Source organism: Manacus candei, unplaced genomic scaffold (genome assembly GCF_025592945.1).
Source record: "Manacus candei isolate 608988 ecotype Guabito, Panama unplaced genomic scaffold, ASM2559294v1 h1tg000159l, whole genome shotgun sequence".
NCBI lineage: Eukaryota > Metazoa > Chordata > Aves > Passeriformes > Pipridae > Manacus > Manacus candei.
The window spans coordinates 3,323,298-3,348,273 of record NW_026138207.1 but is presented as its reverse complement, the minus strand read 5'-3'; the positions used below and the strand labels follow the sequence as shown (position 1 = coordinate 3,348,273).

The following is a 24,976-nucleotide window of genomic DNA, read 5'->3' as shown; positions in this document are numbered from 1 at the left end:
TGCCCTTTGTTTCAGAGGGAACTGAGAAAACCTGTCTGCGGGTTTTCTTCAATGCAAGCCAAAGTATTTACCTGAAAATAGTTGACTGTGGGCTAGGGTTCAACAATATGAAGAGCTAAAACATTTAAAATTAAGAACTGAAAGTGTAACTGAAGTAACAAAAGCATATCACCTCAGTCTAATATCAACAGACTAGCAGAGTAGAAATATTTCAGCTGTGGGGTTTACTATTTTTAAGCAAGCAGAAAAATAACAATTTCCACCACCTGGCAAAGTTCTAGAGTGAAATTAAAGGAAATATTTCTTCATGTATACAAAATAATACTCTCCCTGTTTGGTAGGCTTGGGGTAGAGGTTTTGGTAAATATATTACAATCTATTTCTTCAAGAGAGAGGAAGAAGAAAACACCCACTGTATATCCAAGCTTCCGTCTTCAGGGAGTGGAGTAAAAGACTCTACTGCACATCTTACACGGTATGTCAAACCACATAACTAAATTTCGAGCACAGATTTATACTAGCAAAGTTCACTCGTTGTTGTGCTGCGCAAACTTAGCAATGTGGTTCAGACACAGGACAGTTTTGTTTCAGTGTTTTTTACTTGGTTAGCAAAAACTAGAAAACTAGCTTCTGGGGCAGTGCTCAAAAGCTCTCACGTACCAAAATAAATTATGTGATGCAGAATGCAAATAAAAAATAAATAAAACCCAACAAAAATAAACACTCCTCTCCGTGCATCAGTAAGTACCAAATCAGAGGGAACTACTATCGTTTAGAGTCCTTATTTAAGCACAGTTGCTTCCTGATGGATTGCAGCTCATCTTCCCCGTTTTTAATCCCTGCCCACGACACTGTAGCACCGGATTTCATCAAGTTGGCGATACTGGACCCTGCCTCCAATGCAAACCCCGTTCCCTCTCTTCCAAAACGCTTGCAGGTCCTTCCACACCTGCCAGTTCGCCGCCACCCACCACTTTTCCCCATCCCAGCTCCTCCCCGGGAGCCGCAGGGCAGCCGGGGCCGTGCCCGCCCGGCACCTCCGCCCGGCGCGGTCCCACCCGAGCGCCACGGCAGTTCCCGGCGCCGCTCCCTGGGGAAGAGCAGGGAGCACAGAAAAGGATGAGCAGAACGCGGGTGCGACCGGCCCGTCTCCTGCCCGCTCATGGCGGCGGAGGGACGGAGGGGGCGGCGGAGGGACGGGGGGAGCGGCGGCCGCCCCGCCCGGCACTCCCGGCAGCGACGCTCACCTGAGGGACGGAGAGGGCGGCAGCGGCCGCGGGGGAAGGGTGGGATCGCAGCGCGGTGAGCACGGGGGGGTGAGGGGGCGGCGGCCGCTGGCGAAGGGCGCTGAGGAGCCCCGTCCTTGCGGCCGCCCGTGGCCCGGCGCCGGTGCCCGAGCGCCGGGGCGGCGCCTTCGGGCGCAGCGCCGGGCGGGACCCGCGCTCCGAGCGCCGCCTCGCGGGCGGGAAACGTCACCGCGGCCTCTCGCCGCACGCCGGGAGTTGTAGTCGGAGCCGCAGCCCGGGAGCCGCCGCAACAGAAGAGCCACGGCCCGGGAGCCGCCGCCGCTGCCCGGGGCACCCCTGTGGGATCCGCACTGCGGCCCCGCATTCCTCCCCCGCGGCCCGTGCCCGGAGCGCTCGCCGCGAGAGGCGGCGCGGGCGGGCCGGTGCGCGCCTGCGCGGGAGGCGGCGCCGGGCGGTGAAGTTGGTGGGGGCGCCGGTAATAAAATGGTAGGTTGTGTGAGCGGGGGGAGGGGAGGCGGTGGGACCTGGGACGGGGGAGAGTCCCGAGTAACCCCCGGAACAGCCCCCGGGCACCCGCGCCTTCCCACCGCTCCGGCTCCCGCTGCCCTGCCCGGGGAGGGGGCACGACGCCAGGCGGGGAGGGTGGGGGACGCGGGGATGGACGGAGACACACACACCCCGTGCGGAGTCGCCCTCCCGCCGCCTCCTCTGCCGGGCCGGGAGCCGGGAAGGTCACCGGGGGCGGCGGGGGAAGGGAGAGGGCCGGGCACCGCCGCGGGTATTTCGAGCGCCGGCAGCCGGCGCGGCGCGTACCTTTCCCTTTTTTGGGATTCGGGTTGGCGGGGCAGGTCTCCGGAGTCCCGAGTCCCTCGCTCCCACTGCCCCCTTCCCCGCTGGGGGACGCGGCAGGTGCAGCTGGAGGAGGTGGAAAGGTGCGTTACAAATTCCCTTCCCGGGCCGGGATGGCGGGGAGCGGCCGGGGCTGCCCTGGGAAGGAGGGGTTCGCCTGGTGCAGCGGCTCCAGCGCTTCCCTGGGGTGCGGTGCGGTGTCATTGGCGCTCGGAGAGGTGACTGAGCTGTCTGTACCGGGACGAGAGGTGCGCATCCTTGTCCGGGTGCCATCAGCGAGAGGTGACGCTGGAGACAGGACTCCCCGAGCTTCCCCGGCCCCGCAGGGATTGTGGCGGGTCCCGTGTCCGCTGCCCAGGGCTCGGGGCGCAGAGGAGCAGCAGGAACCGAACGACGTGGCAGAGTAGTGGACTGGGGAGTCGGGTGTGTTTCTTATCGCTGATTCCTTCAAATAACCCAGTGTTTCATTTCGCAGCTAGAAAATATCCCTAAGCACCTTAACTAGGCTTGAAAGAGGACGTGGGGTTTGCTTTGGAGTTGTTGGCAGAGACCTGTGTTTTGAAGTGATCCTCGCTAAGTTCATTGCTCACATAAAGTTTATGTACCTAAGGAAGATCTTGGTGCAGAGACTCCCATAGCTAGACTTTATTAAAAATTTGGAGGCAGGATCATGGTTACATAGAGCTTGCAGTCAAAGGATTATTGATTATTTTCTTACCAAAATACGTTGTATTTTTGCAGCTTTTTCTTCCCCACTGTACACGTTTCTTGTATAAAAAGAAACTCTATATGTTTCTTATTATATTAAACTGAAAAATCTTGTAGGAAGGACCAAAGTCGTTATCTTGTTTACATGATGTATGTCTTGTCTCAGGACTGTCTGTAGTTGAGATGTCACCATCCATATGTGTACAACAGATAACACAGGACCATCTTTCAGTTTACTTGTTTGCTGCTTACTGCACACTGATTCAGGATTCAGTTGTCCTTGATATTTAAGAGACCAGTAAATTTTCCATTATATCTGATGATTTAGGCTGTATTGAAGAACTTAGATTCCTCAGCTTAGTTGTTGGCCCAGACCATGTGTTAAGTATGGTTTAGCAAAACTGGAAAGTACAGAATATAATAAAAAACAGAGTTTGATTTAAGGTATCTCCTTCTAACTTCATGTAAAGAATAATGTTGAACTATGTTACTAGCAAATTTGGTCTCTATAAATTACCTGTTTCTACTTCTTGGGTGTTCCAGGAGTTTGGGGATGTTATGTCAGTGTGGTTGCTGCAACTGAGAGAAACATCGTATTAGTTCCTGAATACTGCTATAATAGGCTGTTTTGTTGTTTAATGTATTAATAGTATAAATGTATTTTTCAGAGATTAATTAAAGTTTTAGATCACATTTACAGCAATTTTATAGTCTCGTTGTCACATTCAGCAGTCTCTGAGATGTCCGCTTCATCTATTTTCTTTTTGTCATATGTATTCTGTCGGAAATGTGTTCTAACATAATGATGTGAGAACTGCTTCTGCCTTTTTCAGCTGTTGACTTAAAATGATTAAACTTTGTATTGTTCATTGTTGCTAGGAAAATATTAGGAAAACTCTTTCAGTATTTTTTCTGCAGGTATGAAGGACTCATACAGAATCTGAGAATCTATAAGTTGTGTGTTTTTAATTTCTTGTTTTTATAACCACTAGGCATGTCTTTCAGAAGATAACCATATTGTTATATAATGAAACTTGTGTTTACTGCTGTTACAGAACAGAAAAACTTCTGCATGTGTGAGCAATAAAGCAGAAATACAAATTTGTTGCTGCCAGAATATGTGCTGCTAAAAATGTATATATAGATGCTGTCACTTCAATTTTCAGAAGAAAATGGTGTCTTTTTAACTGCAGAAGAACAAGGCTTTGTCTTCCTGTAATTTTGAAGTGAAAGTTGTCATCAACAAGACAACTAAAACCTTTTAAAGATAGGCATTAGTAGTAGAATGCTGAAACAAACTTTTGGATTAGCTTCATTGGCTTTCCTACTTCTTTTGCATCCCAAAGCATAAGCTTAAATCGTCTCAGAAGGACAAGGTCCGCCAGTTTATGGCCTTTACCCAGGCTGGTGAAAGGACTGCTATATACTGCTTAACGCAGAATGAATGGAAACTAGAAGTCGCAACAGACAACTACTTCCAGAATCCAGACTTATACTACAAAGAATCCATGAAAAATTCAGTAGACAGGAAGAAATTAGAACAACTGTATAATCGATACAAAGGTAAGGCTTGTGGGTTTTTCGTTGTGGGTTTTGGGGTATTTTTTCCTAATTATTTTGTTTGGGTGGTTTTCCTGTTTTTCCCTCTGCCCTTCTTAAATATTTCTAAGTAAAGCTTCCTAGCTTTTGCTTCTCTCTGTATGTGGTAATGAGATAAGAATGAAAAAGGTTTTAAATGCTCTTAGGGGTCAGTACACAACTTCTGTAGAGATTCCTGTAGAGCTTGAAAGTAGAAAATTAAATTCAATCGTGAGGAAAAAGTGTCAGCTATGTATGGTAGCAAAGTTTATTACACAACTTATTTGATTTATTGCCAGTAACTGCTCTTAAATATGTAAATGTTGTAACTTTCCATGACAAAATAATACATGTTGTTCTTACAGTAATGTTTGGGGGAGTTAATTATGTTCAAAGACAGTAGTATTTCTATATGAAGTAAAGGAAAGTAGATTAAAGGCAGAGTTACTCATTTTCCATATTTTACTTTACAGCATTTTTAAAAAAGAACAGAAAAAATGTAAGGAAAATATAACCATGTAAATATAAGAATGTACATGATCCAGATTATAGTTCCTGCTGAACTGTGGCCATCTGACATGTTGGAGCAGTGCAGGCTGGAATCATGCCAGCCCCTGCTAAGGTCCATACATCTTGTGTTTTAAAACATGGACTCATCCACTATTCAGCTATGATTTAATGTACTTGAAATATATGGCATGCTTCGTACATGCTTTATCCTGTTCTTAGGATATTGTTTGCACTTTTTTGTTCCTCTTTACATAATCTGTTCTATTTTAAGTATATGGGTTCTTTAATATTCCGTTATTTTGTGGTAATGAATTGTTTAGGGACAAAGAACCAACAAGGCTATAGCATTTTCTTTGTGAATTTAGAGAACCTTTTTTGGCTTTTAAATATATGTGTATATTTACATATATATAACACATACATGTATCTAAATCTTTGCTTGCTCCTTGCATGTCAGTCTTGGAGATTGCTGCGTCAAAAATATATATTCAAATTCTTAAATGCTGCTAAGAATATCTATAATGGAAAAATATTATCACAAATGTTATTCATCATTTTCTAGCAGTGGGAAACTGCACCATTTGACTTTTGTGGAAGTCAGTTTTATGTCAGTGTTTAAGTTTGCAGCACACCTTTGCAGTTCTGGCACTTCAACTCTTAAAGTTGTAAACTTGAAAAAAACTTCACAATATTTGACAGAAGACAATAAAAGTTTTGGTTAGGCACCTTTCCTTTTTTCATATCCGGCTTAAACCTGAGTCATTGGAATTCCTTTGTTCTACAGGGCCTATACAATATTGCACTATCCTTGAAATCTGAGATGAAATGTCTTTCATTTTCTGTGTTGTCTTTTTGTTAGTTTTCTTATCTGTTCAGCCAGCAACTCTGTTAAAACAACAATTTCATTTTTGTTTGTAGTTACCTGGATGACATGAAACATGATAGGGACAGTCTTTGTTGAAATCCTTCTGAATTTTTTCCACTGATTGCAACACAGTGCACTTCTCACCTTTGGTTCTTCAATTACTCCACAAATATACAAGAAATGTGTTTTACATGTCTTAGAACTAGTTGAACAGATACGTTTTCTTGTTATTTGGGATCAAAGGTCCCTGAATTATACCATGGGTGTAATTCTTTGTTTAATGGGTATAAGTCTTTGTCTTTGTTTGCTAAATTAACTTCCTCTCTGGAATTTACCATTTCTTTCACTGTAGTATTGGCTGAAAAAAATAGATCTTAACTTAAGAACTAAATTAAAAATTAAAAAAAAATTGGTTTAGACTTGATTTTTTTTTTTTAATCCACTTGTTGGATCAGGACTTGAAAATAGCATGGTTGAAAATCTTACCAGTTTAAGGAGTTAGTTTTAAATTTACTTGAGGGATGTTTTTCTATAAAGCCCAATTTATGATACTTAAATGTCTTCTTATCAAAAGCTGGGAGACACAGTTTTGTGGTTTGTAAACTGTCAAGCTTTAAAAACTAAAGGTGTAATTTTATTTTCTTTTTTGTAGTTTCATTTCCCCCCCCCCTCCAATTATTTAAGTTTACATGCAGGAGGAGTCGTTTGTTTGGGGTAGGGAGGGTTAAGAGAGAATTTTGTTACAGAATTATTAGAAGACATCTACCTTGACATAGGTAGTTAGGAAGTGCGGTTCCAACTTTCAGAAAGGTGCTGCTTAGTAGTACTGAAACATGGTATTTCCTAAGCTGTATGTTTAGCTAAAGTTTTTGTTGTGCTAAGGCATTGTTCAAACAATGACTTATAACTGAAAACCAAAAATGTTTAAATGTGGTCTTTAAACATAGTTATAGTGGATACTCATATGTCCCTATCAGGAAAAAGAATCTGTGGAGTCACATGATATGTGTGTTTTTGTTGGGCTTGATTTTGAGTTGCTTTTTTTTTTCCCCCAAATATTTTATAGAGCATTATGGAGAGAAAGCAAAACTGTTTTGTTGGCATTAGCTGATGAGTTTAGGAGAAAGTTGCAAACCAATTTCTAAGTAAGTTCACAGAATATTTATTGATTCTTTTTGAGGTACTTTTAAAATTAATTAGATTTCAAATGAAAACATTTGTGAATGTTATGAAAAAATGAAGACCTATGCTATGCAGCACATCAGAGTTGTCAGATGATTATTTGTAAATATTTTTGTAAGTAATTATAATTCTCCTCTTTGTATTTTGAACTGCAGACCCACAAGATGAAAATAAAATTGGCGTTGATGGGATTCAGCAGTTTTGTGATGATTTAAGCCTCGACCCAGCCAGTATCAGTGTCCTGGTTGTAGCATGGAAATTCAGGGCAGCTACTCAATGTGAATTCAGTAAAAAGGAATTTGTTGATGGTATGACAGAGTTGGGGTAAGTATCCGTTTCTGCCTAGCTCATAATGTAAGGCCTGAGTTTGGTTTCCATTTAAAACATTTTCAGTTAAATTGTGTAAAGCTTTAAAAAGCTGGTGAGGCTGGTGCCAAGCTTAACTGGTGTTAAATGCCTGTAGTGTCTTGTCTTCCTTAAATTGGTGCTTTACTGCAAAGCCTTAAGAATGACCACAGCAGGGGAAAGAGCTAAGCAATTTCTACCTGTACAGCAGGGGAGGGAGGCAGATACACGTATCTTTTTATGTAGTTCACAGTAAACACATGCATGGTTGTGTTAAGGATTTGAGTTGGACTGTGTGCTGCTAAAAACTGGAAGACACTGGAGGTGCATGAAGGGGAAAAAAAGTTTTGGTGTCAAAGCAGAAAAGAAATAGGAAAACAGAAAAGAACCTTCATTTCTTTCCCTTTACCTTGTCACCACTGAATAGACCTTTTATTCTTTTCACCTGTTTTACCACCCATGCTTTTCCCATATTGCCTTTTATACTAGATACTTCATTTGTACAAAATATATATGAGAAATTGAAATTAAAATGAGGGCATTGGTAGTAGAAAAAGTTATTTAGTCTGACTGTGATGTAACTGATTAAAAATATGTCCTTCCTGGATTGTGGAGCTGTTCTGAATAACAGACTTTGAGGTTAAACATTGCCTCTGTTTGGCAATAAAGTCAAGTATGTATCATCATAAAATAATACTTCGTGTATAACTTTTCCTTGCAAGAGGGGCAGTATTTCTAATATAGTATTTCTAATATATAGAAATGTCAAAATGATTTCTAACAGATTGCATTGAATAGGTCAGTAATTACAACTTATTACTAGTGGGTGTTTTTTGTAGCTAAATAATTTCGTTTGATCTTAGAATGGCACCTTTCTACAACAGACCAACTCCCAGCAAATGTGATGGTTGTTTCTTGAGCAGGGGTCCCAGCAGTCTGTTGTTACCAACCTCATCAGTTATTGACTTACTCTTAAACTTTCCTTTTTAGGTATTAATAAATTTTGATGAAATAATTTTTCATATTTTATGAAATCCACTGTTTTATTTTTTCCTGTTGGATAGCTTTGGGTAGAAATTACAAGAAAAATTATTTTCTAACCATGGACAGCAATCAAGTGCTCATGCCCTTATATTAAAGGTTGCCATATTATTTATTTTTTTTAATATAACTGATTAAAAAGGTTTTACTAAACCACTTGTGACTTCTGGATTGACTTTTGTTTTGTAATGTTATTGTCATATTGCTGCTATGTTCTTCTGACTGTCTCTGACACAGTTCATAGAGGTCTGTGATTTTTCTCTCTCAACACACAATAAACTGTTCTTGGGAGCCTAATATGATCATGTCTGCTTGCCACTGGTATAGCACTTATTGAGAATTTTGAATGATTTTTGTTACATACTTGGAGGTGCAGCGTCTGTGGTTTTTAGCCACGAACATAAGTGAACATTTGAATGAAAAGAAATTCCCTGAGGCGTAGATCATATAGCATTTTTAGGATGCATATGGGAAGGTATATTTGTTGACTAGATCAAGTCCCAGGGAAACTGAAATTCTCAGTTGAGTACTGTTAGCAGAATTCTTTATTTTTTTTCACCAGGTACTGGTGTAGGCCAGAAAGGTACTTATTTTTATCTGTACTGTGCAAGGCACTTAAAACTGCATTTGCATTTTATAGATTTTGTTAGTTACCCACCCTTTAATAGAATTTTTTTTCTTGAATCTTTAGAATAAATACAAACATTTAGCTACAGAAAACTTTCAGATGTACCATGTTAGTTATGATAGCTGTTTCTTTTGAAATCTGCTTGCTTCACTTTGAATTTCTGGGTACAATTCAAGATATTGCTAATGTCCTGTAAACCATGAATATTCATTTGATGCCTTGGCATGGGGAAAACTCTTTTTCTTTGGTGTCTTGTCAGGTCAGGTGCATTCACTGAAAATGCTTCAGTAGTGTTATTCAGGGATGTGTTTCTCTTAGAATCTCAGTCACTTGTTCTGTCTTAGCTTGCCTATGCCAGGCTGTTAAATGGTTTGTCGGCCTTCAGGCTATCATCAAAGCCTTGTTTTTTTCCTAGGTTTTATCCTCAAGTGTTCTATGGCTAGGAGAGAATGACTGCAAATAATAGTTCATTTTGGTGGAAAGTCCTCTAGTGCTAAGATTAACTCTAAACATGGTGTGCAGCTCTTTGTTTAGGAGAACAGGGAATAAGCAATATCTATTTAGAATAAAGCAAAACAGTTGTGTTACAAGAGCTGTCTGGGGGGAAAGGATAGCTGATTTCAGTGAGGCCTATATGTTCTTTAAGAACAGAATAGCATCTGTTCATAAATTCATGAAGGGACAGAAAGGAAGCTAAACCACTGAATCCTGTTTGTGTTGTGTGCTTAATGGGTGCAGGTATACAATGTTCTACTTAAAATTCCTTAGTAAAGGCATGTGAGTGTTTATATTTTTAAGAATGCTGTCCACAAAGATATTCTGTTTTTATCTGAACTACTGTTTTGTTTTACTCTGAAACTAAAACATAAAAAAAAAGGGAGGGGGGAGTAAAAAGAAATCCTCAGTATTTGGAAATAATGTAACCTCTTTTGAACAGGTGTGACACCACAGAAAAACTAAAAGCTCTATTGCCAAGACTTGAACAAGAGCTAAAGGATCCAACAAAGTTCAAAGATTTTTATCAGTTTACTTTTAACTTTGCTAAAAACCCTGGACAAAAAGGTCTAGGTAAGTAGAAAAAAATCAAGAAAATATCTACAGTCAGTGAAGTCAATTCCAAGTGCTTCCAGTACTACAGTATTCTCATTGGTGATAGTATATAGTAAATTCATTATTGATTTCTTTCACTGACTTTCCCTCTTTCCTATCTTGTTTCAATTAATCTCTTCTTTAATGTCCCCTTGGTACAGATAACCTAATGGTTTTTTCTGCTAGTATTGATGTTCTCTCACCTTCTGTCAAAAAAAAGTTCCTACACTTCTTAGAGACCTGTCAAATTTAATTTTTTTTTTTAATACTGAACTAATCAGCTCTTCATGTTTCCCATTTTGTTCAGAACTACTGAAACAAGATGTCATATCAGCTCAGGAAGAGGAAGAAAACTCTGGGCCAAAGTTACTGTTCTTCTAAGAATTTTTAGTTTTAGCTCACAATTTTCATATAAAGTTTAGAAAAATAATATTATGGAAGTGGTTCAAATAAAAATAGGCCTACAGTTAATAAAGCATTAAATTATTATTTTTATAAAGTTTGAGATTTGTCCCAGTCCATATCTTGTTTTGCTGGAGTAAAACTCATACGTATTATTTAAAATAAATTCAAATCTGTTACTCTCTTCAAGTTTAGTTTGTGAATAGATGAGAAAAAACAGTAAGATAAAATTCACTATCTCATCAAATTTATGTCCACTTTCAAAAGATGCTGCGTAGGAAGGAATTAAACTGCTTTGCATGTTGGATATAATAGCACTGGACCATCATCACTGTTCTTTTTGTGCTGTGGATGAGAGGAAGTTGTTTGTTGGGGGTTTTCTGTGAGTTTTGTTGTTTTGGTTTGGTTTTTAGCATAGTCACTTTAAATCTGTGTCTGTATTACTTGGCAAGTTTATAAATATGTTTTTCTCAAGAACTATTGGAAGAGTAGTGAAATGGAGGAGCAGAATATTGCTTTAGACACCAACCAGGGGTGCCTGTTCCACGTTCTTTCGTGGGAACTACTTTGAATAATCTCCCTTGTATTTTTTTCTTAGACTGTGGGCACCCACTTTATATTTTACCCACTTTATATTTTTATTCATTTTTTGCAGCAGTTTCATTTTTCATTACCTGTGTCACTCTGTCATGACTTATATGCCACTTTCTGTGACAGAAAAATGAAATAGTTTTATAGTGGTTCTGTGAGGCTGGTTGGAATTCTAGTCCCTTAGCTACTCTTCATTAACAAAGCTTAGTACTTCCCAACTGCAGAAAAGGTAAGTCAGTTACAGCTGAGGTTGGAATTTATGGGACATCTAAAGAACTGAATGTGCCCTTTATTTGACATGAGGAGGAAACTTACTTGTTTTCCATTACTTCTGTTTATTCAATATTGGAGGTCCTTTCATTTTTAAGGCTGTCTTCTCTGTTGTGTAAGAATGGCACTTTTTGTGCATAGAGCACCTAAGTTCCTTCTTACACTAGGAGTTATCAGCAGAAGAAAGTAAATGCTAGTGCATATTTTTTTTTTTTAACGGAAATAACTCTTGAGAATAAAGCTTACCAGAAATAGGTCTGTGATAGGCAGACTGACTTAAACAATTATTTTTCATGTTTATTATCTTAGCATATTGAAACCTTAAGAAATTATTGAAATATCTCTAAAATGTTCAAACAGCAATGCTTTGGATATGAGTCGTATTCATTGCTCCAGCAGTATTTTAATACATATCAGATTACTTTTTAAAAATCTATTTCTGCTGTTTTAAGAAGTGGTAAGCAGCAGTTACTTTATTTTTTTTCCTCATCTCCCTAGAAAAGCATCAGGAAATACAGTGATTCATGGGTTCTTTTTTAATATGCCAGGTGGTCTTTAAATTTAACAGACAGAGAAACACTTCTATAGTGTCTTCCCTTTTGCCAGACAGGACGGATATCTACCAAAACCATTCCTTGCAGATGTTTTTCTAACCAAATGCTCAGTGATATGCTAGCAGTATATGCTAACTTGCCTTTTCAGTTTCATTATTATCAGCAAAATTTGACATCTGATTGGTGGGGGTCCTCTGGCTGAAAAAGTTTGGGAGCCACTGCCTTGACATTATATAATTTTAAATTTTTGATGGCAGGTCTCACGCATCTATGTCCATGCTTGCTTGAACTTATTGTTAGATTTCTATTTTCTTTCTTTTTCTAGCATATAACTTAAATCTCTGTTCCTGAATTTTCCAATTCACTACTTACCTGACCAAAGTAAATATGCAGAATGCATGTTCCCTTACAGTGAGTAAGTATTTAGCAATTATGTATGTGCCTTCCCTTAGACTGAGTATAACCAAATAGTGTCGTTGCCTTTAGGCATCACCATGATAAATTTTATCTCGTAGCTCTCTGATACTGATATTTTGTCCTCCAACTCTCCTCCTTTGCAATCCGGTTGATCTTCCATCTTGTAGTAGCCAACCAAACCAGATATCTTCCACGTGCCTTAGATATTTTGCTCCTTGTTTTGCATCCCATTAAGTTTGCTTGTTTGATACTGTCTGCAGTTTGCAGTCTGTTTTACTTTGGGGGTTCTACAGCAGTGCAGTACTCCCAGTTAACTTTGATCTTTTCTTTCTGCAGTTGATTATTTCCACTAGCTATATGACTTCTCTTTAATGAAATATTTCTTATTTACTTCCAAGTGGTTTTTCAATTTGTCCAAATAATGTTGAATTCTAATCCTGTCTTCTATCATGCTACACTTTTTTCAGGTTTTGTGTAAGTTGCAAAGTTAGTAAAAGTTTCCTTTGTTGTATCGTCTGAGTTATTTAAGTATTGAGCAGTGTTAGATACTCCATGGATGAGTTACTTTCTCCCAGTTTGTCTGAGAATGACTGAGGTTCTTCTAGAACTTCTTTGACCTTTATGAAGTTTCAAAGATGGTAGGTAGCAGTTTGAGATTGCTCCAGCATACTGAGATGAATTTCAGCATATCTAGGTTCGCTTTGGGCAGCAGGGCTTTAAGACTGAATTTCTAAAAGTTGTTTCTGAAATAACTGTCAGTTTTCATTGAATCTTTTTGCCTGGAGCATATCTTGAAAAAAAATATCTCTTTCCCAGACTTTTTTCTTTCCAGGGTTATCAGCAGGACGCGTAGTATCTTTTATCATACCAGCTGCCATTTGTAAGGGAGTGGGAAGGCACAGAAGCCCTTCTTAGAGGGTTCTTTTTTTTGGTGATAGAAGAATTTTGGTGTTACCTGACACAGTTGTCTTCATAATGCAGTGTGGATTTTGCTCCAGGAAAGCAGTCTTCAGTGGGGGGGGGGGGGGGGGTGTAGTTTTATGTTTTATTTATTTATTTTTAGAACAGGCTGTCTTCTGTTGCTTTTTTATTTCTTCTTATTCTGCAGTTCCCCTCAATACCAATGTAAGAAATTCTGCCTTAATTTATTGGAGAGGATTCTAATTACATAAAGTTGCATCTGTTCTGTCATTCCCCAAAATAGTCACAGAGTTCGGTATACCAATACTCGTTCCTAGAAATAGGACAGCCTTTTATAGGAGTCTCTTTTCCACAGTTCATGTGGTGATAGTGGAGAATTTTTATTTCTTTTTATATCTATGGGACTTCTCTATAGTCTCATCCAACTTGAATGTTCCATTTACTTTTATTACCTTAATATTACCAAGTAGTGTATTTCAGTCTGGACACATGCTGTTTAAAGACATAAAAGTAGTAGCACTCCCCCAGTGTGATAGCTTGTGTAAGTAGTGAGATACAGGAGGCAAAAGCACGGTGCATAAGATCTACCATAATTTTCTTTAAGCAGAAAATGATGTTCTGATTCATGTTACTCAGCACCCAACTGTCAAGTGTGTTTCAGATAAATCTGAATAGATTTGATCATTATCGAAGAAGAAGATGGATGCTTATAACTGTTAAGACTGTGGCTCTCCAAGTGGTGGACAGAATTCAGGCAAAAAAACATAGTTAGGTTTCAACACAGCAATGCCACCTCAATGGCTGAACGTTGGATCTGGGATACATAATTTTTAGTTATATTAAACTTCATTTGCATGTTTCCTATATATTTTGAGTTTTAATAGGGGCAGTTTGTTAAGATCTGGTTTGCCAGGAGACTTTAAAAAGAATTATTATGGATAACTGATTCTGTCTGGTTAATCTGCTTTCTCATGTTCTCACTACTATATATAGTACAATAAATCTTTAAGTTTTGCATGGTGCAGGTGTGTAGAGGTTTATCTTGCCTTCCACTCCCAAGTTTTAGCTGTTCTACTGCAGTCAGAGTAAAATTTTGTATCCTAGCTCTTGGTTGATAAGTGTACTGAAGAACAGGATTATAGGTCTTTTTTCACGTTGCATACAGAGGCGTTCAGCTTCCTAAGGCCACTGTTCAAGCTCAAAACAAGGCCTTAGCTTCATCTTTTTTTTTTTTTCTTTTTTTGAACCTGATACTTGCTGTGATTCTCTTAATGGGTCTCCCTTTGACCCTCAACAAGACATGCTCAGGAGTTTATTACAGTTTGTTTCAGCACCAGGAGGAGCTTAATGCATTCTTTCATGGTCTTCATCTTTCAACATGGAAACAAAAAGCTAATTTGGTCCTTCATCACTTCTTTGTGATCCCTTCGCCTGCTTGCTGGCTCAAAAGGTTGTGCTTCCTTCTCTCTGCCAGTTGCCTGGGATCAAGCAAGAGATGAAAGATGAGGAGGGCATTCAGACTGAATCAAATATTACCTCAAGACCAGAAGAATGACTCTTTGCATCCGGTATGTGGACTTCAAGGAGGTTTCATCTTCTATGAGCAGATGAGTATAATGTGCTCTTTTTAATTGAAGCAACATCAGCTTTGGCTTTTGTCATAGCAGTATCTCAAGATGCTTTGAAGAGACCCTTGGACGTTAGGGAAGGATTTTTTTTTCTATTTTATTTTTCTTTCCCCACCTACCTAGTTACCAAAACTTCCTCTTCTTTCAGTGAAGTATTAGATTGATCCATTCATAGGCTATTTGTAGGAGTCAGTGGATGGAAGACATTGAACAAGTTCAACATGAATTTCATGTTTATTTTGAAAGAGGTCTATGAATGCTGTATTTTAGGTGTTCCAATGGCTTTGGTTTGTGTGTATGGTACTTGCTTTATTTTTGTTCACATTTTTCTTGCTGAAAGTGCCATCAGTTTAAGAGAAACTTGGTATAAAAGAGGTGCTCTGATCGAAAAAGGCCAACAGTAGCAGCAAAAATGTAGCATAACTGCCAGTTCTAGTAATGCTTTATTGATTCTTTTACTCATGTTTGGCCCTCATTTGGGATATACATATCCAGTCATCTTTTAGGCATCTGTTGTAGTTTATCTGAATTGTACATGCTGAGATTTGCAGAGGCAAAAGGATTTTGGAACTGGCTACAGTTAGGTTCATTAGGCCTCACTCAACTGATGTTTAGATAGCCATCTTCTAAGTCTAGCTTGCATTCCAAAGCAGTTCAGTTTCTGCTTTTGTGCAGTTGATGCTTAAGATAATAAACATGAAAGGTTCTGCATGTGGTCGGCCTGTTTCAGTGTGGCAGATGCTGAGATAGAGCTAATGAGCACAGTCAGACCCTGCTCAATTCCTGCAGCGCTCCTCTGAAATCCACATGCTGTGCTTTACTGTTCTTCCTTGTCCACTACAGGCACTTAATCTGACACTGTGCATTATACATCCCCTGAAGTAGAGCACTGAGAAACTCATTGCTGATGTCTTTGCAGGGATGAGTGGATCCAGCTCGGCAGGATCCTGAGTTTAGCTATGATCTGTATCAGTACTGTACCTTTTACTTGGGTTTTTTTTTTTTTTCCCTTCTCTCTTCCTTCTGTGGGGGAACTTCCAGTTGCAGATAAAGGCTATTTTTCTCTAAGCTTCTGGGAATTTGGTGGGACATTTTTGGGTTGAATCTTGATGGTACTTTCTTGTTATTTTGCTGATTAGGAAAGAAGAAACTAATTCTTGTGTCCATGTTCTTAATTTAGAGGCAAAAGAAGACTCTTAAAATCATTCAGAGATGAGGAAACAAGGAAATGAGTAACTCATTGAATCTTGCAAGTATTTCTTTGATGTTTATTGGTCAGGCAGTGGGATAGTCTGGCAGTGTGATAGTCCAGTTGTTGAGATAGACTGACACCAGTTTCCATTGTTCCCATATCTGCTTTCATTTTGACACAGTGTCGAAAAGTTAGATCAGTAATTTAGGTGAATTAATGATAACATTCTAACAGTTTCAAACATGATTGCATGAACAGCTCTTGTTGGTAGGGCAGGCTGAGAGCTGGAAAGGTCTGTTTGGCAGAGGATGATGAGTGAGTGCTGCAATCCCAGAGTGTGGTTTTGGCACAGCAGGTCTAAATGAACTGCATTTCATGTTCGTCACAAATCCTATTCTCCAACCAGTTCCTTGCTATCTGTTGATTTCTCTTTTGGTTTTCACTCTTCCTTGATTTCTTGCATGCAATGATTTCATTGCCCTTATCCAAAATCATATTAAAGGCATGAGGAACTTAATTTGATTCTTATTTTATTTATGCAGCGATCTAATAATGATTTTTTTTCTTTGTTAACAAAATAAGCATTTGATAAAATCTTGAAAGTAGACACAGGCTGTCTAACTGATAGTATATTTCTCCTTCTGCATTAATTATGCTATTTGTTATCACTTCCAGTTTTCTATTCAAGGTAGAAGAGGCTGAGGTTTTTTAAAAGCAATTTTAGAATGAGGCTTTAATGTTTCAGAATAGATCATACTGCATGCAAAATACTGTATTTCTGACTGAAAAGCTGATTGTTTAAGGGGCTGCATGACTTATAACTTGCTAGATGTTGACATTGAAAATATTTTGAAAGGAAAGGGTGAAAGGAAAGTTCAAACCACTGTATAATGTACAGTAGTGATGTGGTATTTTTGATGCTCTTGAAACATTAACCATTTAGCCATTTTCTGTTTTGGATATGAACATGGATGTCAGCAATGAAGTATCTTCTACACTGATCTTTGCCTGTGTGTTTTTAGAGATTCATGCATCTGTCTTTTGCTTTCCATTTATAAAACTTGAATTATTAGTCTATAATGTGGAAAGCACATTTTTTTTGTTACAAACCCAGCATATTTCATAATTGTAGTTTGATTTTTATTTGTAATAATGCCTTCATGTCTGTGCAGCATTGAAAATCGTATTCCTAAGACTGCCTGGGAAATTCTTGCCTTGCAAAAGTATCTTCCTGTGGGGATGCAGAAGTCAAATGGCATAAGGCCTTTTTTTTTAAAATCTTAGTGCAGCACTAATTGTAGCAGATACAGTCTCCACAGCATTGCTGTTTATTGATACTACTGTGAGCATCCTAATGTAGAATTGGAACTCTGTGACTAGGTCTTCCCTTTAAAGCAAAAAAAAAATCTTCTTTTTTTTGTCCTCCAGTGTGAAGTTTTTCAACCTAGGTAGGGAATTGTCTTCAAACAGAAGTGTAGCCACAGGCCCTGAGAATGTGGCACACCTGAAGGCCTAGTTCTGTCCTGTACTGTAAGACTGCACAAGCTGGCACCACTACCAAAAGTGATAGTCCCATCTAGTCCTTTTGTTCAAATAACTCGTGTTAGCTCATGGGTTTGTGGGATTACAGTGAACCAGATGTGGGAGATGGGCTTTCTTTATTTTTTCCCTTGGGCAAATTTTGCCAAGATCAGAACTTTCTTCCTTGTGCCTAATGGGGAGAGCAACTCCAGTGTGAACCAGTTTCAGCCACTGCAGAGCAACATCCCCAGTGGAATATGCATTTGTCATACATTATAGCAAATAATTCCTATATCTTTGTGCAGGAGAATACCTTGGCACACACATGTACTGTGCCCCTCAAGTATCAACTAAAGATAGTATTTCACATGTGTTTTCACAATTTTGCAATAATCAAGATCACCTTAACATAATACTGAATTTGACACAAACACCCAGATAAACCAAGGAAGTGTGGTCACTTCTGTCCCTTTCAACTCTTCTTTTTTGGCACCTTTAGCCATCTTTGTTTCCTTACCCGTACTTTCTTCATTTTTCCAAGGAATGTTTCCATCAGAAGTATAAAAACTCTTCAGCTATTAAGGTGTTATTTCTTCAAAGTGCATTTTGCTTAATGCTGTCATGTGATAGATTTGCAAGGTTTGCTTGGAAAGGTTAAGTCTTCATATAGAACCCTGAGTGAATGGGATCAAAGCCAGTCACTTCATAGTGAAGTTTAGAATCTCTTAAGATTATTCGAATTTCTCGCTTTTCATTTGGGATAGCAGGTAAGAATAATTAATCTGCGTATCTAAGAAGCAAGTAAATGCTATTAATTACTTGCTTCTACTTATTTTTTGTGAAAAGTGAGCATGGTGGCAAAGATAGGAAAAACTGAAAGAAGTTTATTAGGACATAATTAGGACATAATACAAATTCCATACTGAAGAGCACTCTGATCGTGGTAGGACAAACACTGGCAGCACTGTCTCTCTCTATATAGCCAGATAGAGGTGTATAGCATTTCTCTACATCCTAACTATTGAACTTTATCTGGGCTCCAGCTCTATATGATTCAGGGACTCTAGGGACATGGCTATGTTAAGATCTGGAACATCTCTCTCATTCTCGAAACTTGTTTTCAGGTGACAGAGTGTCCTTTGATTTGTAACATATGTATGGTGTCAAAATCTGTGCTGCTTTCTTGCAGGTGGAGGTCAAGCTTCTGTCTTAATCTGCTATGACAGTACTTTCTGTTAAGCTTTATATTCTGTTTATACTTCCTTTACCCTGAAAGCACAAGCTGAAATATTTTTGTGGTTTAAGAAAGGCTGTGCTTTACTTTGTGGTTGCACAGCAGTAAGCATAAGCCATTAGGTATTGTGAGTTGCTGAAGATGAAAACAGGCCTTCAAGGAAACATCCTTTCTACCCTTAAGCTGCATCTAATATTGCTCCTGCTTTTCTGCTGGAGTATGTGGCAGTGCTGTCTCCTCCCTCAAACTCTGCTCTCAGATCACTGGCCATGATGCAGAATAAGGGCCACTTTCTTGGACTTATATATTTTCAGTATTGTGTGTAGGTGTTTATCTATGAAATGATTCCAGGAGAATTATTACTGTAAGGGGTTCTCTAGAATCATAATGCCACAGACAAATGATTTTTATTTTTATCCCCTTGTGTCCTTAAATTCCCCTCACAGTCAAGTGTGTATAAAATGTGATAAATTAAGAGGAATTAACACCTGTGGATTTAAATGTTTGTGTTCCTATCAATATTTGCTACATTTGTGTGTGTGTATATATTTTTATTTTTTAATTTGCAGACAGAGTTATTGATAACTATCTTGTTCTATTTCTGTAGATTAAAAATATTTTAGTCTTAATGACTTTGATGTTCAATACACAATTTATACCGTTACTGTTTATCTCCTTTTGGTTCAGTGAGAGTAGAAAAAAATTCCTTATACTTTTTTTAGTGATTTTAAATGAATGTTATTCATTTGTATCATAATATACTGGATGTAGCATTAGTAGTTTAACCATAAGGGTTTTATTGCTTATAACGGGCTGTATATTCATGGGTTGCTTTATCTCTTGCAGATTTAGAAATGGCAATTGCATATTGGAATTTAGTCTTGTCAGGAAGGTTTAAATTTCTGGATCTTTGGAATAAATTTTTGTTGGTAAGTATGTACCGTATTCCTTACTGCTTGTCTTTAGTCTACAGTAGCCTGGCTGTTGTAGGTTGTGTGCTTCCAATAAGAAAAAGACAGGATATCTGAATATTTCCTTTGAACTTTTTCCTCTTTGAAAACTGATATAAAATAGTCTTCAATCAAGCCAAATTAAATCTTCTCTATATAATTTTCCAATTGAGAAGAATGCAAAATGATGTAGCAAAGCAATAGAGTATTCTGCTTGCTTGATTCTGTATCCTCCTACTTATGAAAGTTTCTGCGTAAAAGGAAGCCATGATTGTGGATTCCACTGATGCTGTCTTTATTCTCAAGACATCTGTGATTATTGTCAACCATGTATTTTACCATGCTATGACTTTTGTAGTGTTAATGAATAAACTCAAGTCTTTTTAGGTCAGTCATAACAGAATTGATATTTAACTTTAAAAACTTTTAATTTTAAGCAAAAAGTTTTGCCTGAGTAATTAGTTTGACTAATTTTTTAGCTACTAGTTGTGAACTCATCTTGGCAGTTTTCTTATTACTATTGTAATTCTGCGGGCAGTGGAGTAAAGATGCATAAATTAAACCTCTGAAATTGAAAAATGTTCATATAAAAGGTATGTTTCACTCATCTATATTTCTAAATTTGCATTTCTGTGTAATTACCAAAAAAATTATATAATGTATAATCTATCTTAAAAGACTAAATTGAAAAAAAATTATCTGTACTTTAGGAGAAATAAGAAGTCTTTCTGCATTTTGTCCCTCAATGCTTAGTAGGGGAAGCGTATACTTTTTGAAATATTTTCCTGAAGTTTTTTCTAAATTTCTAGGCAGTATATTTATTTGAATCACTGAATAATGTACCAGTTTCATCAAGATGACTTGTGAAAACATTTTATGTTTTAACTGCCTTAATAAAATTAACACATCCAAATTCAGATCTATAGATGTAACTGAAGAAAAATCTGCAGGTTTTTTGCCCACTTTGCTATGTGATCAAGTTTGTTACAACAGACAGTTCTGTGGGTCTCTACTTCAAGCAGTGGTCTAGATGACCTGGTATAAAGTGTGTTACTTCAGAAGAGCTGTTTAACCAGAATGTTTACTTCAGAAGAAAGGTTTAAATTAAAAGATTTAAACATAAGAAAGAAGCAAGCTAGGACTCTTTTGAGTATTCTTTTGATTATTTGTTAACATGATGAAGAAATGTTTGTAAAAAGTGTTTTTCTGTATATGTCAATGTAAAATGCTACTATGGAATTTGAAAGTAATTTGAATTGAACAGTACCATTTTTCTTCCATTATAGGAACATCATAAAAGATCAATTCCGAAAGATACTTGGAATCTTTTGTTAGACTTTGGAAATATGATTGCAGATGATATGTCCAACTATGATGAAGAAGGTAAGCAGTACCTGAATATCTTAAAAAATAAATACCTTTAAGAAATATTGCTACAAACAAGCAAGAGAATATGTTGGTGCCTCCTGTCTTAATTTGTTTATCCTTAGAGTTTTAGCTGCAAATAGTGTCATACTTGTTGCCAAAACAGTCATGATAAGAAGGTTAACTGTTTTTTGTTTGCTGTAATATGTAAATAGAAGTAAAGATACTGTCACACCATTATACAGTACGTTATTTGAGCATGTTATGCTACAAATCTCTCAATGAAGCTGAATGTTTTGTGCAGAATTTTTGCTAACCTAAAAACAGTTTACACTCTGTTACTAATTCTGTTTTGACATTTGTACAGAAATATGTCCTAATAAGAATGCCATGGTTTTGCTATCAACTAATGTTTATATTTGTGGTGTGGATTTTTCTACTTTAAATACATTTTGTTTGTCTTAAGAACTACTGCTGGAAGAAGAGATTCAAATGTTGAATTCGGTAGTTAGGTGCTTTTTTCAAGTGTTTTATCATCTCATGTGTGTTAAAGCTAGACTAGGCCAGAAATGTCAAGGTGAACTTCTGATCTTTTATATTTAAAGACTACACTGATTTATTGCTGGTAATAATAGAATAATTTCTGAATTGCTTGACTTCTCTTTAGGGGCGTGGCCTGTTCTAATAGATGATTTTGTGGAATATGCACGACCAATAGTCACAGGAGGAAAACATAAAACTTCCTAACCCCAGACATGTCAGTATGGACTAAACATGCTCTCTGAACTGCACTGGGTGATGAAGATTTGTTAACTGAAAACTATGCACATTTTTGCTGGTTTCAGTGGTCGTGATGACATTCTGCAGACAAAACTGAAATTCTTCCTTTCTACCTAAAGAATATGATGGCTGACTTGTGGACACTTCAAGAACAAACTCAGAAGATAGTTCAGGCTGTTTGTAGGCTATTGGCTTCAATTATTGTACTGGTTATATCATATAGGATGTAGATTTTGCATGATTTTATACTTTGGAGAAGTTTAACTAGAGGCCATTTTATTAAAGTTTTGACAGCACAGCATGCCATTCAGTTCATGATCCAAAGTGAACACCAGCAGTTACATAAACAAAACTGTATTATATTGTACTTATATTAAAAGCAGTATTTGTGGTATATAAATTAAATCCCTAAATAAAACTTATGCAGTATGTTGTATTTTTATAAAAGTTAGTTCCATGGATCTGTCCTAATATGGAATTGTAACAAAACAAAAACAAACAAACCCACTTATGCCTTTTTTTTTTTTTTCAACTTGTTGCCCAAACTTACAGTTTTTACTTTTAAGTCCTGGATGTATAGATTGATTATATCCAGCCTTTTGTTTTCTCCCAATGAGATTAACTTCCTCATTATTCTTCTTGAAGTGCTTGGACATGTAGGAGTAGCATTGCTGAGGACAGGCTGCTGCTCTATGCTGTGTTGCACCTCCAGTTTTTTTTAATTAACCATTTTAATGTAGACATTAAACAACCAAAGATGCTTTTATAATTCATGTTTGGCTATCTTAATTCAGTTAGTCTTTAGTTATGTGTTCTATTTATTTTTAATAAGGAACTGGTGGAATGTGGATTTTATTTATAGATTGAAACATACCATAAATTCTAACTAAATGCAACATAGTTATAAATGCAAATCCTGGCACTTCTCACGGAAAATATGTGTGAGTAAGCCCAAAGACTTAACTAGTTGGCTTCTATGTTGGAAAAAGCTAGGAGTAAGGAGACTTTATATTAATGATTATAAGTATTCATGCCTCTGGATGTATTGTGCATTCTATTTTATATATTTAAGAGGGGAGAGGAAGAGTAAATTGACGCAGTTTCAGTGATCTCAAGGCTGGTGAAATTGGACCAGTTTTCACCAAATCTGAATTTGTTCAGTCATTTGTTTCTCCCCTTACGCCAACGATTGATTATAAAGTGTACAGAGGTCAGTCTCCTCTTCCTCAAAAGTGTCTTCCACTGTCTAAGCACAAAAAAGTTTTACCAGAAACTATTCAGCATGTCTTCACACATGCTCTTTCAAATGCTACCTCATCAAAATGAGTTTGTCATAGCCACTGTAAAAGTTTGTTAAAATGAAGTGTTGCTAAAGAGCGTGTACAGCTATCATCAATATATTTTCTGTAATCAGAGCTGAATAAGTGCAAGAATTTTGGAGAAAATAGTGCATTAAGTTATTTAAATTATGCCTGTTTGGATCACATGAGATCACTTAAGCATTGCATGACAGCATACGATTTTATTTTGGGTTTGCAAGGGTATAAAAGTTTGCAGTATTCTCTTAAACTCTAATATTTAGAGTTTCATACAAGCAGTCAGCTTTCATTTATGTCAATGCAACCTGCAAGAACAAATGTACATGCTGCACACAGAGAGATTGCCTTCATTCTTCCACTTGAGAGAATTTCAGTTGTGCATGATGTTTAAAAAGCAGGATTAGGGCAATTTTGAACAAATCAGCAAGTTTTCTCTTAGTAAGAGTATAGCAAGCAAACTAAAAATGCCCTGAGAGTAATTTATTGTTAGTATATTTTTTTGCCCTTGCAGGGCAGCCGCCAGGTGTCAGCATCTCAGCCGGCAGCTGCCTCCTGCTTCCGTGTAAAGTTAGCCAGGAAGGTTAAGCCCAATTATTACTTTCTGCCTACAACTTTTTAGAAGGGCATTTTGTACATAACTTCTATAGAAGTCAATGGGGATTGAAAAGTAGTGTTATGCTCTTTTAAATAAATTTGATTTATCTACGTTTCCATCCCAAAACAAGCCACTTCTGTATCAGTCTCATAGACTTTGGCAAGATGTAACATCTTGTAGCATCAAGTGCATTTATCTAGCCAAAAGTGATAGAATGCTTGTTATTCACAATTGCCACTTAAAATGTATAGCTATAATATAACTGCACAGAAGTAGTTTAATCTATCAGTATGTGATGCAACTCAAGTTTCATAGTGCTAGAGCTCGTGAAACATTTGTTCATGCTGAGAATTCCTTCAAATCAATCTGATGAACCTTTTACCTTTTAAAATAAATAGAGCATAAAAAAGGCATGGGAATTGAGGTTTTTTTGCCTTGTTAATCTAAGCAAGAGGGAAGGTGCTTAGCACAATAATCAGTTTCTATATATATACTTTTACTCACTCTTAAGCCTCCTTCCTGTGAGGATCCTTCATGGGAAACAACCTTCCAACCCAGGAGGAGTGGGTAAAATATCTGAAGATAGGAGTTGCTTCTTATCAGCCAGCTTCTGAGGTGTAGTGTTCTTTTTCTTTTGTTCTTCCTGGTATTCTATCCCTTTAAAACCACATATGCTTTTTGCATTCCCATACATAATAGCATGGAGTAACACCTTCACACTTGATCATTAAAAATACAAATAAATTGCTTTGAAATTATGAGTTTCTTATGTATTTTAATAATTATCTGCTATCCACAGTTCCACTTTACAGGGCACTCTGACTTGCTTTTTAAGTAACCTGACACAGTGGTAACACCTAGGCTGTTCAATTTATAATCATAAATGGTACAGATGTCTTCAAGTTGTTCGGTGCATACAGTATTACTTCACAGATATGCTGTATGAATTTTTAAAGTTGGTGCCAAGTTGTTTGGTTTTACATCCTAGAGGGTTTGAAACTAAGCCATAGGATTTGTACTTGCCAATTCTAAATTTAAATGTAATTTATTATGTGTGTCATGCCAAGGAGAGCAAACCTGCAGGCATCTGCTCATTCAATGCACCTGGGAGATTTGCTGCTGAGTAAGCTGTACGTGTGTAAGTTTTGTGGCAATGGAAAAAGGAATAAATGGACTGTCAACATAAATGATTGAA

General features: G+C 37.8%; 2 protein-coding genes across 4 annotated transcripts in view; one reads left to right on the top strand and one right to left on the bottom strand.

Annotated features, from left to right (window-relative positions):
* The window catches only part of TMCO3 (transmembrane and coiled-coil domains 3), a 35,958-nt gene extending 34,515 nt beyond the window's left edge, over positions 1-1,443 (bottom strand). Inside the window, exon 1 of one of the 3 annotated variants that reach the window (XM_051772745.1) lies at positions 1,248-1,443. The gene's annotated coding sequence lies outside the window, so the exon portion shown is untranslated. The remainder of the gene's footprint in view (positions 1-1,247) is intronic. The other 2 variants (XM_051772743.1, XM_051772742.1) reach the window with 2 other exon arrangements.
* Positions 1,444-1,580: 137 nt separating this feature from the next.
* DCUN1D2 (defective in cullin neddylation 1 domain containing 2) lies at positions 1,581-24,976 on the top strand. The gene is made up of 7 exons (XM_051772790.1): positions 1,581-1,733; positions 4,151-4,367; positions 7,095-7,263; positions 9,891-10,021; positions 19,619-19,701; positions 21,009-21,105; positions 21,755-24,976. Exons 1-7 carry the CDS (start codon positions 1,731-1,733, stop codon positions 21,832-21,834), a joined length of 780 nt encoding a protein of 259 aa, XP_051628750.1. The 5' UTR covers positions 1,581-1,730; the 3' UTR covers positions 21,835-24,976.